We start from the raw sequence: 20,912 nt of genomic DNA on the forward strand, positions 1-20,912 counted from the left end.
TACTTCATGCATAACTTTTTGCTGAATTTTTCGTTACTTGGTATTGAAGCAATGTGTAGAGCAGACGGTACTTGTATGAAAAATATAAACGTAATATGAACGCTCATTGGGCTGAACAATTTCAGGTATCTCTCGCTAGAACCAGGCCATGCCTTGATTCATTGGTTAAAAATACCAACTACAACACAATTTGTCCATATGCATTCATAGGTGATGGAGAAACGTAGGGTATACAAACTTGTATGGTGTTGCCAGTGTGTCCTCAGGGGGATCTAATGTTGTGACTGTCGTAAGTCTGGTTAAAATGTTGAGTTGTAGTACTAGGGCCCCCCGACTGGTTGCGTGGAGGTGTCTAACCGTCACTGTCTCGCTTCTCTCCCAAGGTGTTGTAATCTGGTACCCTGAGATAAACTACACAGGTCTGTACACAGGGTCGGCCAACGTTCATGCATGTGTTCAGTATGGCAAGCAGGGTTGATATATGTGTGTGTGTGTTACTCTATTCATGTGTCTCATTCATTGTCATCAACACAGCATTTGGAGCAAGTTCCATCTGTAAAATACACACTTTGGTCAGTCAGAGAATAGACTTATGTATACATCAATTAGTCTGTGACTTTCGCCTCTAGTATGAAGCCCTGGTCTTGTAAAATGTCTTTCAGTCAAGTAAGCTCAGCTAAACTGTATGCTCATATCCTAACAATAACATTACCTCAAGATGATGTCCAGTTCAGGCTAGTCGAAAAATGTATTTTTTGCAGAAACTGGTATTATATTTCGAAGAATTGGTACATCATACTTTTTTCCCCATTTTGAGATTATTTATTTTCCGTAACTGATGTCAGTTTGGCTGATTGTCTTACCCTTAGAGATCACCAGATATTATTAAAAGAAACTACCAGGTCATGTTAGGGTTCTTATGGACAGAAAATCCTTTTAAGATTACCCGGTAATTGTCAATGGAACAACAATTATGGAAGCATTCAGAATAAATGGAAATTCTTACATCTTGGAAGCTTAATTTTTCACTGGGAATAAAATAGTCTGCCAGAAGTTAGAGTTAGAGGTGCAGTTTGTTCATTTGGGAAAGAAGACGTTATAGAGAACATTACATAGAACAGGACCCAATCTCATTAAAATCACATTTTTCACTCCGATTCGATACCTGTCTTTGTCAAGATCTGTGGACACCGTCTTAAGTCAGAAAATAACAGAGCAAACTTTGACAGTCCAATCAAAATGAAGGATGCATGGGTTCTTGAGACAGTCAGATGTCAGCTTTCCAATCAATTTAACTTCATTTCTATTCCACGTCAATTTTGCAAATTTTGATCTTTATCAAATATAACCGCCACCGAACACAAATGTTCCCTTGATAGCACACCCTTTTGGGTGTACCATGGCGCTTATATTCTATTAAAATTGTTTTCAAGATAAAGAAATCAGATATGCTTGTCTGAATACCTCGCTCACTAGTACGGAGAATTCAGAATCCTTGACACTGATTGGCTAATTAGGAAGCTTACCTGACTTTGACCTCCCATGGAGATGTCATCAAATCTTCACGCAAAGAGGTACCGTATCAGTGTAAAAGATTTTATTTTAATAAGATTGGACATGAACAAGCTGAGAATGGATGTTTTTGCATGGAAATATGCATGCCATGGACCAACTGCTCCTGTCCTGTCCAATGCTTGGAGAGGGGACTGAATATATCCTACCTTCATCTCTCCTCACTTTAAAAATTATCCAAATTTCATTTTCTATCTTCGCTCACCAGATCCTTCAAGACTATGGATGTGATGTATCTGCACCTTGCTTGCTCTCTCCCTCCTCACATATATAACCTGCATGACATGATATTCCACAACTGGAATGTTTGTTATCTGTTCGTGTCTTCAATACTGGGTTTTCTCCATATCCTGTGAATACATACGGCTGATATCCGGTGTACCAGTGATGTGTTTATTGTTTGTACTCTTATGAAATGAGGCCATGTAAAACTCACAAGACTAAGGCTGCTTCTTGACTGGATGGCTTCATGCTAACCCTACCATTGCCTGTATTGAAACAATGTAAAGAGCAGATGGCCGCAGGGATGTTGCAATCTAAGCAATCAGTGGTTTCCCGCCTGTTTGAACCAAGCCATGGCTTGATACATTGTTTAAATGTAACAACTACACCACAAGGCTGCCCTATGTATTCACCATTGATAAAGGAGCATGTGCATACAAACCCATAAAGTATTGAGGAGGACGATATGTTTATGGTTTATGCATTATGTACCACCAGTTTTTCAAATTTATATGGGGAAAAGGCATTCACCATCAATAGTATTTGTACTGTGATCCTATACATCTGGAAAGCACCGGAATATGTTGAAAAGGCTCTCTCGTTTTACACATGCACATTGAATGCAGAAGCAAGAGCAGTATTATGTCAGTTGCTATGACTACAGCACACTCTTCTCACCAAGCACCTGCAGCAATGAAGCAGTGGAGATGTTAACACAGGACCAATTCACAAAGTGATCACGGTAGCAAGAATGCAGGGATTTAACTGCACATGCTCACAGGCCGATATTTGGCCCAAAGTCTGAAGCAAATGTCAGTAAATACCCCTAAATTGCTATTAAAAATTTCCTTGTTCAAGTTATAGTAATAACTAACATTATGGCATTTTACAGGTGATTTGTATTTCACTGACAAATCTGAGCAAAATTTGTGCAAATTTTGTTTTGTTATTATTTTTTATTTTTTCCAAAAATTGTAATAATTACATTTCCAATGTCAATACAGAGTTGTAATATTAATCAGTAAATGTGTAGGGATATTATGGTATTATCAAGTGTAAATCCATAATTCATCTGTGAATGGTGACATCCCTAGATCACAGTGTTTCTACGACTGTTTCAGTGTTAAAGTATATGAGTTGATTGGTATATGATCCTACTGCTACGATCACTTTGTGTAATGGGTCCAGGCCTGCAACACAGCTGACTGGGTTTATTTTCCCACTTGAGTGACTTTTTCATCACCCAGTTGCTCCATGCTTATGATCAATGACTGATCTTAACTTCGTGGAAGGTTGCAAGCCTGAATGGTGATACTAGGGAACACTTCAAATCAAATTTACACTGACCCAGAAATCCCATGACATGAGATGTACTGTGAGTCTCGTGTTATTCAGCCTGACACCTCTCCTGATAGTGTGGCTTGTTCTGTTGAAGGTATGGGGGGAGGAGGTTCACCCTCTGGGGGCATGTACCCCGGTCAGAGTCCGGCCATGATGGGGGGGATGTCCACACTCAACCAGGGCATGGCCAACATGAATGTCGGGGGACCTCCCCGGATGATGAGCCCACAACCCATGATGGGACAAGGTATGTAGCATATTGTGGTATGCAGGGTGATTGTTGTATGTAGCATATTGTAGTTTATTACCCATAGGGTTGAAGTTTTTTGTGTGCAAGTATCACTTCTCGCGCACCAGTGTATTGTTTCAGTCATCCAAATGGCATTGTTGACGTCATTCGGGTCTTATTGTGACGCAAGGTCAGAATGACATCACACTAGAAATGACATCATAGCTGAAGATTGTTGATGTAATTCGGCAAAATGTGTTTTTTTCTAGGACAGCGGTGGTGATCAATGGATTTTTTAAGGTCTCTCTGTCAGGAGCTACCGATCACAGATTTTAATCCCAGAGTTGTCATTATTTTTGTCAATAAACACCTTACCTAGCATGGATAGGTGTCTGCCTGGAGAGCGGAAGGTCAGTTGTTCAATACCTTGGCTGCACCATGTCAAAAAGACATTAAAAGATGGAACTTGATGGTACATGCCTGGTACTTGGCATTAAGGAGATAAAACAAAAGATATGTACGCTCCTTATCTGTATATAGTGGGGAGTCCATGTTAAACTGCAGCATGGTATCTAAGTGGACTATAAAACCGGCATTATGAGAGAAATAATCTTGACTGTAGTTAAACCCAATTTTACCTCAACTTTCCTGCACTATACTGGTGCTCATTTGTTTCACTAATCTTCTTGGGCATTCAAATAAATATTGCCATTCATAACATCAGTTTTATTCTACTGGTGAACGAAGGAGAATGCATGATTCGAAATGTCATGTATGACTTCAGACCATCTCTTGGATGGTTATCCCCATGTAAATCAATCCTCGCTTGCGGTAACAGGTGACTATGCTTGTCGTAAGATCGATCCTCGCTTGCGGTAACAGGTGACTATGCTTTTCGTAAGATCGATCCTCGCTTGCGGTAACAGGTGATTATGCTTGTCGTAAGATCGATCCACGCTTGCGGTAACAGGTGATTATGCTTGTCGTAAGATCGATCAACGCTTGCGGTAACAGGTGATTATGCTTGTCGTAAGATGCAACAAGCATGATCGGCCAGTCAGGTTTGCTGACTTGATTGATGCATGTCAACATATCCAAACTATGCTCATGATGTCCATCACTGGTCTGGTCCAGTCCAGATTCGATTATGTACAGAAAGACATCATGTGGTTTGAATATGGCTGTGTGTGGCGTTGAAACCAACAAATCTTGTATGGTTATTAATTGCATACCCTTCGGATTATAGGCTAGAATAGGTCCCCAGCACCCATTGTGTCATTGTACACCAACAATGTGGATTGTTTCTCATAATATCAATCACTTGATTGTTTTGTCCAGCCATGATTATTTTCAAGTTGCTGTCATTTAGCTGGAATATTGCTGAGTGTGACATCAGTCAACAAGCAGTATTAATGTCCCTCCATCTGTTTCCAGGAATGAGCATGCAACAAGGGATGATGGGAGGGATGCCCCAGGGCAGCATGGGGATGCAGAGCACCACCGTGTCGGGACAGTCGACGTTCCAGAAGCGCACAGACTCCGCCTTCGCATCCTTCGGCAACGTCAAATAGTGTAGCCCACCATCACCATCAGTCAAATAGTGCATCCATAGTCATACTTACATCACTTACACATATACACCCATCCAGAGATATCATTCGTATCACCCTCCTAGGCCTATTTTCTATATAATAGTACAGTGACAATTTTAAAATTTATATCTACCTGTCATATTATGAGCTCTTTAATAACACAACATCCTCGATAAACCATGATTACATCCATTCTATTATGATAAGTACCCTGGATCCCTTCATCAACGTAGCTTTGTTTCCGAAGTGATGTTTACCTCCATCTCTCTTATCACCAACTTTGCCCCAAATTTCTCTTGCTCATAAGCTTGATATCAGCAACCCAAATCCCTCTTCTGAACACAGTTTCAGCCTCAATCTACATTCAAAACCTGGTCTCATCTGAATGAGGGTATAATGTATTTGATCCATTTAGATACAGTTATAAACTAACACTTAACTTAAGGTGTTCTTCTGTTTTTATGACTGGGGAAAGAAGTCCTTATGCTACAAGACCTATTTGAGACAACTCGAAAAAATCGAGTTTAATACTGACCACGGTGATAGCACTGCTTGTTTCAGTCACACTGTAATTTGCTTTTGAATGTCTTTTTCATGTCATTTGAACCAGATCGAAAACAAAGATGGCAAATGGGTCCAGGGTAATTGTCGTTATGGAATGGAGATTTAATACACTGCATAATCGAGGATGCAGACACAGTGGTGTAGTCGTATGTGTTTTGCCTTATGGGTATGTCATTTAGCACAGCTGGAACAGTTTCTATCTAATTATATGTAGATGTATCGATATTTGATATGTGTTAGATCTTTAATCTTTATACAAGTTTTATACATTGAAGTATTTTAAGTTTAGTAAGATTATTAAGCATAACATCAAAATGTTAAATGAGTGTATGTAAAACTGTGGCTGTGGAGCTTGTTTGTATGAGCAGGGCCAAATAGTATTCTGATTTCTGATTGGTTGGTGTCATGGGGGCATATATTTCACCCACCTGTCACATTGTGACAAACATTGGCATCACATTTTGCTATATTTTTACTGGACTCTTGAAACAGAATCATTGCTTTGGTATGGTGCAGTCTGGATTTTATTAGGTTATAGGGCCTTTGGTTAGGTGCACACAGATACATTCCAGAATGTTGTCGTATCGATTCTGTCTTACATGCCATGTTTTAAATAACATTTAAGGAACAAAATAGATACATGCTAGGATAAGGCGCCGTTGCAGTTAAAAAAAGAATAATTGTAGAATAGGTCCTCAGTAACCCATGCTTGTCATAAGAGGTGACAAACGGGATTGGGTTGTCAGGCTTGTTGACTTGGCTGATGAATGTCATCGTATCCCAATTGCATGGATCGATGCTCATGATATCAATCACTGGAATGTCTGGTCCAGATTTCATTATTTACAGACAGCCTTTATATGGCAGAAATATTGCTGAGTGTGGCGTTAAACAACAAACAAACAAATATTGTTTGCTGTAAAGTTGCTCGAGGATGAGGATCTGGAAATGGCTTGTACTTGTAGAGCTCATCGTATCAAAATGCACCTTTTATCATTTGCCACAATTACATATGCTCTTTTAGCCCAATGCCAAATTATTTGTAAACCACATGACACATGCTGTAATCTGCTGAAGATTATCTTCCAGTTTTCTATTCTACCAAGATTTTGATTTATAAAAATTCCATGTTGCCATGGTAACAGATGTACAGATTAGTTATTGTGGTAGAGGGGCTGTGTATTTGTCGAAGCAAAAGAAAGCAAAGTTTTAAGATTGATTAAGCCAAATAAATTGTTTTAAATTTTTTTTGGCAAAAATGAAAAACATACAAGTTGTTGTTTGATTAAAAATATTTTTAACATTTTTTTTAAAGTTTGTTGAAACTATATTTCAAAAAGGTTTTAAGAAAGTATCCTAAATTCAAACCAGACAACATATTTGAGTTTTCTAAAGTTCGGCTCCTGTCCATTTGGTACAGGTATATTGAGACAAGAAAATCAATAACACATTTATTTTGGCCTGTCATTGATTACCATTAGAAACAGGTTCTCAAAACGTAATTTACTCTGGTTTGGTAGTAGTTAACACAGCATTTTATGAATTGTCAGCACTCAAACACCTTCATGAGAATTGGATCAGAACTTTTAACAATATGTTCTGTTACACTACAATACTGCCTGCAGTTTGGGATAATTCTGTGTTCTACACAGCCTCTGTAACTAATTCTCATTCCTTTCAACATATATTTCAATATTAATATTTGCAATATTCCTGTGTTCAGATCAGACAGCACATTTTGCATATTCTAGACATTGAAGACAAGCATTTAGTTACTCTTGGTAAATATGACAGACTTTCTTCATAGCATTGTTATTTTTTGCTCAAATGTGTGTTATCTCAATGGCCCTATTTCTCACAGAGTGTAGGGATAAAATATATTTATTGCATACTAGTGATAGGTATGAATGAACTTTGTATAATGTGATTATTGTGGGATGTGTATTAGAGGTGTTTATGTATACATGGCAAGAAGACATTTTACCCGGGAAGTCTCAACTCGGCAATTCTCCAGGCATTGGGATATTTATATCATCACTAGTAGATACATTATTTGTATAAGTAACATCGTCCAGTACTTAACTTCTAATGTTTCTTGGAATTGGGGTGACAAACTGATTTTCAGTGCTTTTAATTTGCTTTTAGCTTTAAGTAAATCTGAGGTTTCATCACCAACCACTTCATGCTGTTTGACATATTCTACACCTTTTCAAGCAATTGTTATAAGGCGACTATCGGGATCAGGTGGTCAGGCCTGTAGACTTGGATACATGTCATCGTATCCCAATTGTGTGGATCGATGCTCATTATATCAACCACTGGATTGTCTGGTCCAGACTGGATTATTTATAGACCGCTGTCATATAGCTGGAATATTTCTGAGTGCGTCATTAAACAACAAACAGACAATTGCAATCAATACTTGGTAGAGGTTCTAAAATGCATTGTATAAACCAAGGGAGATAACTCCTAGATAGACAGGCCGTGGTTTCTTTTTTAAGTTTATTGTGTAAGCAGAAGGAAAAAGAGCTTTACTCAGCTCCTATGCTGCAGTGTTAAAGTTCACCATGTCAAGTGTGTATTAGTGAGTTTAGTACCAACAGTACAACTAGAAACAGGTAGCCTATGTCACACAGCACCAAGCCTTGTGTTAGAATAATTCACCTGCAAGGCTTGTGGACTCTCGATACAATACATGATTGGGGATTGTCACAATATCCAATGATATTTACAAGTTGTGCGGTAGTATGTACATTGTCAAGTAAACTGAATTAATCCAGGTTTGGTCCAACTGACCAGATTGGCTACATCTCAAATTAAAGCAATGGCCTATATCAGTGGGCTGGATGAAAAGACTTATTCTTTTTCTAATGCTCAAATTAAGTGAATAGAAGACTTTAACTATAGACAGTGGCTTTTGGATGATGATGTTGATGCCATGTCCTCAACACTTGCTAGGACATAGTTTCAAACCGTATTGTATCGAGGGTCCTACATTGTGATTTGTATCTATAACTTCAGATATGGTAGCATCCCAGATGTAGTCAATGGTTGTTTTGTGGGTTTCTGAACTGACATAGTTTAATGTTCAATTCTGTAGTTGTGATCAGTAATGACAATTTTGCAAGGACATATCACTTAGTGTTACAGTGGGGTCTGACAGTGGAGATATGTAAACAGATTTCAATACATGGCATCTGACTCTTATTTAATGGATAATCTCCAGTACAGGGATGACATTATCTATCTACAGCACTTACAGAACAAGTGCTGGCGTACAGGGCCCTATTCCACGAAGTGATCTTAGTGTAAGGTGATCGTACCATAGCCTTACGAACGTTGTAGCACTAATATCGCTTTGTGAAACAGGGCCCAGGTCTAGAATCCTTACCCATGTTCCATGATAAACTACAATACTCAGAAATTAAAGGAGTTTCAAGATGTGGGTCATTTTTTTTAGTCCGTACGACACACTTGAACTAAGTTTTTTTTTAAATAACCTAGCATCTGGATGCTTCTATCTATTTATAGCTGTCCTGTAAATGTGTTGCTTTGTGTGTACAGACATCTGTGTAGTCAGAATGTATATTCAATCGAAATAAAAGAACGGACCGTTGTATCTTCATATAGGTAAGTGTTAAAATTTATCCCATTTACAATGAAGGGAGGTCACTCTATTTCTTGCTTCATATTGGAGCAAATAGATTTTTAGTTAATCGGTCTGTTGACATTTTCTCCCGTCTGTTGCAGATTTTAATGACAGTTGTTTCTGTACATTGTTCTTCAAGTCCACCATCCAGAATTACATATATATATTCAGCTGAAATGTGTTGGCCATTTCATATTACTTCTTGTTTCTCAGAAAGCATGCTCACTCTGTGGAGATTTTAAGTATTATCTTTCTCTTGGATAATTATTACTGTTGGAAATGTCAAATAGCAAGCATTTTCCCAATATGCAACTGACTGTAGCTAACTTAAAAACTATTCAGATGTGTTTTTTACTCCAATTTGTTACCTGTCCTGAGTGATAAAAAGTTCATCCTGAAAGCTTACACAATGATCCTCGGAGTAGAGTGGAAATGTCCATGTCATCCCATTCTTTTTATCATAATTCTAGAGCAAGGTATATCGCTTTGCTTGCTTTGATATATCAAACACAGTGGTGTACGAAAGTTGTGAATTTTCATTCCAAAATTAGTGAGATGTACATAAATCCTGATGTTAGTACATACCTAGCGACAGTTGTTTGTACATGGTTCTGTTGTTGATTATATGTTTTATATGGAAGTGTATATAGCATCACTGTTAAGACCTCAGTTGTGAGGTCTGTGTGTATATGTACTGATACAGAGTAAACATGTTATGTAAAGAGATCATGGCTTGTGTTGTTCTTGTTATGTGGGGATTCCTTTGTCACAGATGACTAAAGATATATTTGGACACCATATGATACAGGCCTGAGTGAGTGAGTGAGTTTGGTTTTACACTGCTTTTAGCAATATCACGGCAGGGGAAATCAGAAATGGGCTTCACACATTGTACCCATGTCAGGAATCGAAACGGGTCTTCGGCGTGACGAGCAAACGCTTTAACCACAAGGCAAATCGACTGCCCAACAGAGGCCTGAAAGTAATCAAGTCTGGATTACAGTGATTGATAGTGTGAGCAAGATTCTTCACCAGTAGGATATGATAGGTTCGGTGACAAAGTTAATGACATGCTATCACCCTATCCATTGTTGCTTCCTAAGACAAGCAGAAGCTGCTTAGGGCCAATTCTAACCCAGCATCGCCAGTCTATCAAAAGAGGATTGGTTGGTCAGACAATGCGACTTGACTGATTATGTGTCATTGTTCCCTTGTACAGTCCGTTTGATTCCATCTGGGACCGATGAATTGCTCACTAACTCAAAATCTAATAATTGCAACAAAACCAAAATGTGCACAGCGACATGAATTGGACAGACTAACTCTGATGGTTTGTCTCATAATTTTGGACACCCGAATAAAAAAATTGTTTAACAAACTATCATCATTTTTTTGACATTTTTCGCCATCCCATACCAGGGAGGACCAGTCCATCATGGAACTGCCAGGTAATGAACAAGCATGTGCACCGTATATGGGGGTCATCTCAAAAGCCGTTTTGGGTGTTCAATCGGAGTCACTGTTGCAGGTTTCTGAAGCCGTGACAGTGCATTCGGAATCGGTGTCGCTGTTGTCCGAATCGCTATCGCCGCTGTCCGAGTCTACCCTGATGATCACTGGCTTGATTGTGGCATGGTCCAATCCACTATGATCCCAATAATGTCTCTCTATTTCATTCTCAACTTTTTCAACACACTTTTGCCATGTTTCCTGCGTGATGGTGTCTATTGATTGTTGAAGCAGTTTCTGTACATCCCGCAGTTTGAATGTTGTATTTTGCCTGCCAACATCCGATATAATGATACCCCAAATTAGTTCTATTGGGTTTAAATCGCAATGATAGGGCGGCAATCGCAAAACTGAATGGCCATGTTCTTTAAGATACTCGTCAACTTTAAAGACAGGTGTGGTTTTATTAGACTTATAAATATCATACAGAACAGGTTTCGTTGCTTTTTGTGGATACGGTATTGCTTTGTGTGTCAACCATTCTATCATATCGCCCTTCCTACTGTTAGACGTTAGGGCTTTTGTGTTAGGTACCTGAACGCCATGATATGGAGCATTGTCCATGACAACCAGACTCTTGGGGGGCAATACCGGTACCAGTTGAGTTTTAACCCATTCTAGGAATACCGCTCCGTTCATTTCGGTATGATAGTCTCGGTTGTCCTTGGATTTTGCCTTGAAGACTAGCGAACAGCCTGGTAGGAATACCCGACTCTTGCAGCTAGCATGGAGCACAATAAGCCGCTCACCCTTGCCAAGTGGCAATTTTCTGGCACAGAAATCCGAAGAGGAGCTAGGGAACCATTGTGTTCCTGTGGTATGGGAAGCGTTTACCCACGTATTGTGCGTAAGAAATGGTTCCTTAGTCGAACAATATCAGACCTCTCGCATAATTCATGTCTATTTTCGGAGCCTTCTTTTTTGTAACGGAAACCAATTTGGTGTAGCAATTTCCGTAACTGATATTTTGAAATGGTCAAAGAATGATTTGTCTCCATATATTTTTTAGAGTACAGAGAGAGACATAGATATTTTGTTTATACAGAGTCCTAATGGCGTTTCTAACCATCTCTTGTTGAAATGAATCGACTTTAAAACATCGCTTGGGTTTTGAGATGGTCCCCTCAGGTGTGTGTCACTGCAGGTTGAATCAGTACACTTTTTTAACATAGCTTTTAACTTCCCTTCTGTTATCCCAACTGCACGTGCAGTTCGTAAACGATACTTTCTAAAAGCATATTGTGGTCTACCTCTTTCACATTCTTTTTTTAAAAATTTGAAGACGTTGCAAATAATTGACTTCGCGTCGAGTGATGTTCTCATTGTTTCAGGTATAGCAATCACGCATCTATGGTTTGCTCAGCAAGCCTTACGTCACTTTCGCGCATGAAACTCTCCCGCCTGGCTGTTCTATGAGCGACTGGTCCTCCCTGGTATGGGATGGCGAAAAATGTCAACAATATGAGGATCGTTTGTTAAACAATTTTTTTATTCGGGTGTCCAAAATTATGAGACAAACCATCAGAGTTAATCTGTCCAATTCATGTCGCTGTGCACATTTTGGTTTTGTTGCAATTATTAGATTTTGAGTTAGTGAGCAATTCATCGGTCTCAGATGGAATCAAACGGACTGTAGCATGGATTGTTGTTTTCAGTTTGGTCTGTGGGTTTCCAGGTTAGAATAGGTCCCCATCAACCCATGTTTGACGTATTAAAGAGGTGACTAAATGGATCAGGTGGTCAGGCTCAGTGAGTTGGTTGGTACTGTACTGGTGGACAATTATCAGTCACTGGATTGTCTGGTCCAGACTCCATTGTATCCAGCCTCCTCTTGTACCCATGTGTGGCATTAAACAGCAAACAAACAAAACAGTCTGGCCCAGAGCTGGTTAATTACGGGGGGCCATGATACAAGTGCAAGCAGACAGAGACACACACACGGCCATGCATGTCACTATATAAGTTCAATAATCTGGACACGACGTTAAACCCCATTTCACTTAACTTACAGATACAGCTGGAGTATTGCTGCCACATTAAACAACCTTCACTCATTTGAATCATGATGCAACATTTGTAGGCCAGGATATTTGCATCAGTTTACACTAACGTTGTCCAAGAGGATCTGGAAACAGTCCATCACAGTAGGTGAGGTGAAATTGGGTTTAACATCGCGTTCAAGATTATTGCACTTTTACATGCACGTGTGTGTAGCTGCTTGTACTAGTCCGGACTGATGCCGATTTATGGTGCTAGTTCACTGAGATACCCCACTTAGACTCCGAGCCTTGTTTTAGCCCCCTAATGCTGAGCACCAGACAGGGTGACAAGAAGTACCATCTTTTAACGTCTTTTGGTATGACGAGGCCGTGCATCGAACCCGGGCGGATGCTCTACCACTTAAGCACGGAGGTGGTCCCGTCACAGTCGTCGGAGTTTTTAGTCCAGATGAATTCACTATGAACAGTAGCATCTGTATTAAGAGAGGTTCAGTGTATTCCAGCTGTCACAGCAGTCTGTAAATAGTCTGGTCCAGGCTGTGTGACAAGTGGTTGATAACACGATCAACAATGAGTCTGTCAGGTCAGACGTTATGAACACTCAACAACCAACAAGGATGGGTGCTGGAGAGCCACCATGTCATCACAGACAACCATACATATCATTGATTATTTGTAGTGTGTAGTGGTGTTTGTAGTGGTCAGGGACCACATACAATGTATTTGATCCAAATCAGACAAATACCATGAATACAGAAATTAAGCTGATTCGGCCCTGATCCATCAAATCTGTAAGTTGCAAAATAACAAAAAATGTCACGTTAGTTGAAGCCAGAAAAGCTACAAATCCCAGGCCTATATTTGTTCCACATAATGAACGACCCTTTGCTTCTCACAATACAGAACAAACACACACAAATACATTATCTATTTTACTAGTTGCTAAATATATTACAGTCTGCTTCAAGGCAGCCACATTGCATATTAGTAACATAGCACATCCAACTTCGAAAGGTATCCACATGTTCTTCATCGATGTACAAGAATATTGCTATGAAACCAGTGATTTCTGCATCCTTTCTGCATCGACCTTCACCAGATGATCCCCCTCCAACTACTCCTACCCTGCTTCCTGCTAAACAAACTTGAGGACAATCACACCCTGACAACCATACCCAAGGACTGCATTATCCATGTAGTTGATAACAGCAGGGGTGGAAGGTTTGCTATTTGGCAACAGTGCACTGGCTCACAGACTTATACACGTAGAGCATTAACACGACGTGCACCTCCGCAGTCCCCTGTTCAATGGACATGAACTATTCCGTTGCAAGACGAAAACCTTCTGTCCCAAAACAGTTTTCACGCTTACTTTTCTGAAGTCTGTTTAGCAACAAGTTCTACTGATTTCCATTGAATCAAGACACCATATCACCATGTGTAAAAAGGTGTTCAAATATATTAAATGTATATTAGTGCTGCTTCAGAAACAAAAGCCCCCCAAAATAAGAAGTCCAAAATGAAAAAAGCACCACTTCACCACACGGATGTGTGCAAATGAATGCAAGGTGTTTCTGAAATTGAAATGATTACAGACCGATCACCATATTCCCTCCATTTACAACTTGTGGGAATAAAACTATATCCAACAATTCCTGTGTTGTTTAGAGCGTGTCATACAAGATATCTACTGTTACCTGCTAGTCAGCCACCAAAGATCTGAGACTAGTTCGTTGAAACCTTTCTTATAACCTTCTTCAAGCTGGGTAGAAGAGTTTATTTTTCATTTCATCTTTCAAGCAAGTACGGGTATTGCGCTGACAAACCTTGAAACATAATCGTGGCGAACCCAGGATGTGAACCCAAAATCTGGAGTGTCCAAGGGAGGCAACTGTGCACAGAGAATTGTGGCACCTCAGACAAATAGACCAACCATGCCTTCTACAAACCAATAAGAAAACTGATTCTAATGTACCTTTGGCCACATTCTTGCGAATCAAAGCTTGAAGAGACTGTTCCAAGGCCACAGCTAGGTCCCCTGAGAATCTGACACTCTTAATGGCATAGTGCATGCATAAAGTTGGGATCTTGTGAAAAAAATATGACTTGAAACTTTGTTAAAAAGTGCTTAAAAATGAAAAATATATTAGGGCAGGGGCAGAAAGGTTATGAAGTACACAACATTAATGTAACAAGGCTAACTACACTAATCAAAGATGGACACTGATAGCTTCATCAATGATTCACATACCCCTGGGCCTGCCAGCTGAACCGGCAGTGTACCAAAACATCCATTGATCCACCATGTCTCATGGCAGATGAAATCGTGTTGGGATTGTGCATAATGCCAGACTTGAAAGGACAAGAATCACGAGGAAGGTTTTGACTAACTGTAACATTTAGGAAAAAAAGTTTTCAGAAGTCGTTAGAAATAGACTTTGCTCTTTGCATCACTGGCATGATTTGGACTTACAACACCAAATTTAAAGGGGCTGCTATAGTGTGTCTAAAGGGCTCATCTTCCAGGTTTTCAGGAAGCATTTTTCTCATATTTGAGTCAGAACAAGTTTTGAGAGTTAAAAACAAGGTGTTAGTGTTGTTCATTGCTAGATTTTCACTTTAAAAAAAACAGCCTTTTTCACTTGTTTTAGCCATACTGATGTTCTGGATGATCTCAGTTCAACATTTTTAAGGTATACAAAGAGGAAAAGCTAGGTGTTAATCATATGAACATACCTGAACACTTTCATTAAATCTTCAAGATTTATGTAGCCATAAAATTTGATTATTCCAGTGGTCTCCCCCGAACACAGTATCGTACTATCCTTTGACCAGAAATGTTCTCCTACAGTCACTGCATAACATTCTACAGATGAAGGACACCAACTGTCCCTGTAACACTGTCTGACTTATCACAGTAGTGAAATCTACGCCCTGTGTAACCCTATCTGTTTGTGGTTACATCGACATTAATTGTCCATGCACACGACTAAACAATGACTCGCTGATCCAAATGGTAAAATCTACACCCTGTGTTACCCTATCTGTTTGTGGTTACATCGACATTACTTGGCCATGCACACGTCTAAACAATGACTTGCTGATCAAAATGGTAAAATCTACACCCTGTGTTACCCTATCTGGTAGTGATTTAAGTTATGTTCACGATAAGGAATGACTATAACACTTCATCCGTATTACAGTTATCTCACAGCAATAGTATGGTGCTGACAAACCAACTATCATAATCTGGAATTCAACAAGCATTTATGCCTCATTATAATGAAACTCTAAGAAGCATTGATATACGATTAGTTTAATTAGTTGCACTGCAATAGTAAAGAAATGCGTCAAATTCACATGTCAAGAAAAATAACCGTGTAGGTCGTAGACATTTCCTTGTGTGGAACCACGGACTTGTATAAATACCTGTCAAACCTACCAGTACAGGTACTAACACACCAAGGATCATAATCAGGATTAAAATGGGATTTGAACCAACAACCAGCAGATCCAGGCACTAAGGGACACAACTCTGCACAGCAAATTGTGGCACCCTCAACTACAGGTTCACTTATGTGCCCAAACGTCCAATGAAGGAATTTTCTATTTTATTTAAATCTTCTAAAATATGTTACAGCAACACCAATTCCATATATATTCTGACAAAAATTACTTTCTTTGTTGTGGCCCGTCAGAAGTTGATGCAAATACCTCCTTGTAGATGCTAGGAAAAGGGATGGCCAATACAAACTTCTAAGTCCACGTGAAATATTAGCTAAACATATTCTGGTTCTAACAACCTAATCTATTCTTAATAAAATAATGGATCATATATTCCATGAACATTTCTCTATCAAATATATAGTTTCAGTCGAACACATTTTCTCCTCATGCTTTTTTCAGCTATATACAGTTGTTTTAATATTTTCAAAAAATAGGCTGACAAACTGACTAAATCGCCACTGAATGTGTTTTCAGGTGATCATAGCAATAAGCATATACACTTGCACAGATGTTGTACAGCTACATAATTCTATTTGAAAACAAAACAAGCACAAAGTGTTCAACTAAAGGGATTACTTCAGTGTATGAAGCCCGATTCAACGTGGAACAATAAAATGAAATATCGTATTCGACCCAATAAGCGCCCAGGGCGCTTAAAATAAAGACAGAAGGGGTGGGCGCTTATTGGGACCAATTCAGAGTCAAATTGGCTTAAATGCATCAGTAAGCCTATCCATATTCTTCTGTTGCTGGGGGGCTAGAGATAACTGTTACTTACGTTTTACTGGTGAACATCTCCTCATTAACCGACTACAAAAGATTCTTGACCATATGTAAAAAACAGGTGAGTAAATCTTACTTGGTCATCCGGGAACAGGGGGGGGGGGGGTGGCTTATTGGGACATGGGCGCTTATTGGGTTGAATACGGTAGATGTATCAAGCATATGCAACAACATCTTGAATTAGCACAATATACTTTAAACAAAGCAATGCTTCTGTGTGGAAACCTTGAAAGCTGAAAGACATTTGTGGATGGTCATCTCTTGACTGTTAAGTGGTGTTTTAAATGATGCCTACATAATGCCTACATAATGCATACACTACACCCCTGGCAAGAGCTGTGGAGACATTCATGGACAAGAAGCAAGCTTTATCTACACCAAACACTACTCAATTCTGGGCACTTGAGACCTGATCAACCTCAGAACTGCATTGTGCATTAACGTCATTAACAAATAGCATTAAATATTTTATTTTCACTATAAAGATCAAACTGTCATGAGTTTTTTTTAGATAAAATTATTTCAAAGCATATGTTTTTTTTAAGTCTTAGGCAAAGCCTTTCCGAAACTTAGTTCATGGATCAACCAACTTACTCTGCAAGATAAATGAGACCTGTTTAACACTGCAAACAGGGGAACATATTCAGAAATGTTTGGGCACAATAACTAATACTTAAAAATGTGTCTTTAATTATTTTCCAACCTACAAACCAACATTTTTTTAAAAAGACTGTAAACACAGAAAATATTATTACAATGAAGACTTTGTTACCATGGTTACTCACACCAGCAAGACAAATCTAACTTATTCAACAATGTCTTTCGAATCGTTCAACATATTCAATCAAAATCAGGAAGGTATAACATTCAGATGCCAAATTATTTCCTTCATAGCATAATAAGTGAAAATTTCAAAATTCAAAGGCACTTATAGTAAACTGTGTACATACTAACACTCTCACACCAAGCACTGAAATATCCACATTGCAAATAATAACCTTTGATCAAAGTTCAAGAAATATATTATCATGACTAACTTTGTACACAATAAGTGACAGGAGAGGTCAAGGCCAGAGCCTTGAGCAAATCACCAATGGTAGCCACTCCTCTTACAAATTTGAACCATGTCCTTATGGACACCCCATCATTGGAGAATACACAAGATGTGATACTTCATATAACATACTACTCAAGTAGTATGGGATATGATAGGGATATCATCATTGTCCAAGTGGGAACGGAATTGGACTGAATGCTTCAAGATGTTGTCATGAGAATAGTATTCCATTTATTCATGAAGCTGGCAAATATTCTGCTTCAGATATATGAACACATGATTTAGAGTTTCATAACAGCAGGTTCTGCATGCAATGCAGTGTACCTTGCATCCAAAACACAAGCATCTTTGCAATGTTTATTAAGTTTCAGCTGTACAAATATACATGTACTTCAGAGTTAAGGGGCTGAAGGCAGAGCTGTCCCCTGCAGATATACGTCTTGTTCCGGTATCCTGCTGCATCTCTGGCATCTGGCTGCTGTATCATAACAATATTCATAAATGAAAAAAATAAAAATGCAAATGCAATCAAAATACCATAATAGGATGCAGGTTGCTCCATCAACACTCCAAGTACCATATTCGCAGTAATAAGCACCCGTGGCGCTGCAAACATTATGAGGATTATTGACAACGAGGTGTGCCTTGTAAATACTTGTAGTGACTATTCAATTACACACCCCTCTTTAAATGTGTTCTAAGCTGCTGTGTTTTCTGTAAAAACATCTGTAACACACACAAGAAAGTACTGACTGTTTCCTACATGTTTAAATGTACAGGGCGCTTATGAAGATTATTTTGAGGCTGGTCTAGAAGTTGGTCGGGGGCACTTACTGGAGTGTGGCACTAATACAACAAATATGGTAACTGAAAAAACCTTACGTTCTCATTTAGCCTTCCCAAAGGGCACCTTTACACTTGTTTCTTAGATTCTTTCACTCAAATATGTCTCTAAATTGCTTCTGATTGTCTTAAAGCTAATTTTGTTTTTTAAATGCATTTTGAATTAACACAAGGACTACGTTTTTGTCATGAATTAGAAAAGGAATTCAACATATTTTGTTCGGTAGGCAGAGAAAGAGATTAATTACTAAAAACCCAGCTGGTGGCCATTAGCAAACCCATATATTCTGATATAGCCTTTAAGATGGCCAGTACTACAGGTAATTTCAATGAACGTCTCCAAGAAACTTCCATTATCGATTTGACCAGTAAAATATAAACAAAAATATAATCATTTATTACAGGCTGAGGGTGGTTTGGGGAAATTCAAACATCAATAAGTAGTTAAACATTTACAATTTTCTGGATCTTTTACAGACATCATAATTACAAAAGAATTACTTCTTGACAATAACAATGAAACTAGCACCGACATCCAGGCCTAAAGTAGTTCTAGCACTAGGATCAGTCTTGATCTGACTGTGGGCTGACTACAACACAAATACCGGTATGCGAGCATGGTCAGTAGATGCTAATACATGTATATACAAGCATAGTGCACAGAGGTTACTCCTGAGAAATAGGTTATGGTGATTTCATAATATGTCTAGCGAGACATCATACAATGATGCCTTCTCATTCTGCTGGCAGCACTTCTCAGCAAGCTTATCACACCATTTCACATTTAATCGGCAATTTTCTTACCATCTTGCTAATAATTACACACACACCCTTCCCAAAGAATAATTGGAGCTTGCTGCACCTCTCTTGGCCCTATGGCCAATTGTTGTATAGAGAGAATAGTGATATAATAGTCATAATAATAGCCTATTCTTCAACACAGGCTTACAACAGTCATAAGTCCTACACCTTGACACAGACTTAAAACAATCAGAACTGCTATGCTTCAACACAGACTTATGACAGTCAAATATTACTTGTGAAAATATGTCTTGACATTTCAACATATCACAAATCATCATAAACTGTTGACTGAAGATGTCCCCACAGAATTAAGATTTTTTCACAACAAGACTAGGCCTCCATGAAGAAAGCCTCATATTTACAAACAAGAATAATCAAGAAGCATGGAAACCGGGGCTCGATTTAAGGAACTTGACATAACTGCACCATGTGCAGTTTATTTGGTTTATCACAATTGATACATAGCCCCGTCTGCTGCTAGTGTCACATAAATTAATGCCACATTGCTGTAAAACGTAACTTGCACATAATCTTGAAGCCTAAGAAAGCATGTTACACACAACACAGGGATTGGTGATGCAGTTTGGTAACTTGAATTTATTGGTGTGTGTTCAAAGATCCATTTGTGTGGCCAAGTAAGGGTTAGTCAGACACACATTTGAAATCTTTTTACATGCATTTGCAGACAAAAATATCTGGAAGCATTTTTCAATAATAGGTCTATTATAGCTAAATCGAGCCCTGGTAACTGTTAACCATAAAATAACAACACACTGAAAGCAACCAAAGTTTGGAATCAAAATATTCATACATATAGAAATTATGATAATTGGTGTTATGAATGGAAAATACTGGTGAGAAAATTGCTAATCGATGTAAACAGGGAGACAGCATCATCTATAAGTTGCATCAGAACTGTACACTCCATTGCTTGATGTTGGAGTCCTGCCCCGCGCTCACAAAAGTGTTGTTGTCCAACCACCGGATCTTGTTGGCGAAGCTCTTCTGGTGAGCATCTGGTGGGATAAAATCGTCGGTGAGTGAGTGAGAAGTGTTTTATGCTGCTTTTACAATACTACACCAAAATAAAAGCAGGGGACACCAGAATAGAACTCAAGCCTCAGGGATGACAAACAAATGCCCCTGTAGGCTCGTCTTGCCGGCGCCATTTCAAGTATCCCTCGTAATCACCAGATGCTAATTAGCGTTAACGGCCCAATGGGCTTCGGAACAACAATCA

The 20,912-nt window shown here is 38.9% G+C and overlaps 2 protein-coding genes across 12 annotated transcripts in view; one reads left to right on the forward strand and one right to left on the reverse strand.

The window, feature by feature from the left end:
* The window catches only part of LOC124138482 (clathrin interactor 1-like), a 43,387-nt gene extending 33,492 nt beyond the window's left edge, over nucleotides 1-9,895 (forward strand). For 8 of the 11 annotated variants that reach the window (XM_046505139.2, XM_046505140.2, XM_046505142.2 and 5 more), the window contains 3 exons: nucleotides 384-419; nucleotides 3,230-3,382; nucleotides 4,799-9,895. In XM_046505139.2, the coding sequence (XP_046361095.1) occupies nucleotides 384-419; nucleotides 3,230-3,382; nucleotides 4,799-4,935 (326 nt within the window). In that variant the 3' untranslated portion in view covers nucleotides 4,936-9,895. The remainder of the gene's footprint in view (nucleotides 1-383; nucleotides 420-3,229; nucleotides 3,383-4,798) is intronic. The other 3 variants (XM_046505141.2, XM_046505144.2, XM_046505146.2) reach the window with 1 other exon arrangement.
* A 3,700-nt stretch (nucleotides 9,896-13,595) lies between these two features.
* The window catches only part of LOC124138481 (actin-interacting protein 1-like), a 32,582-nt gene continuing 25,265 nt past the window's right edge, over nucleotides 13,596-20,912 (reverse strand). Inside the window, exon 16 of the mRNA XM_048385158.1 lies at nucleotides 13,596-20,688. Coding sequence (XP_048241115.1) covers nucleotides 20,582-20,688 — 107 coding nt within the window. The 3' untranslated portion in view covers nucleotides 13,596-20,581. The remainder of the gene's footprint in view (nucleotides 20,689-20,912) is intronic.

The sequence above is a fragment of the Haliotis rufescens genome, unplaced genomic scaffold (genome assembly GCF_023055435.1).
Source record: "Haliotis rufescens isolate VD_foot unplaced genomic scaffold, xgHalRufe1.0.p SCAF_54, whole genome shotgun sequence".
Taxonomy (NCBI): domain Eukaryota; kingdom Metazoa; phylum Mollusca; class Gastropoda; order Lepetellida; family Haliotidae; genus Haliotis; species Haliotis rufescens.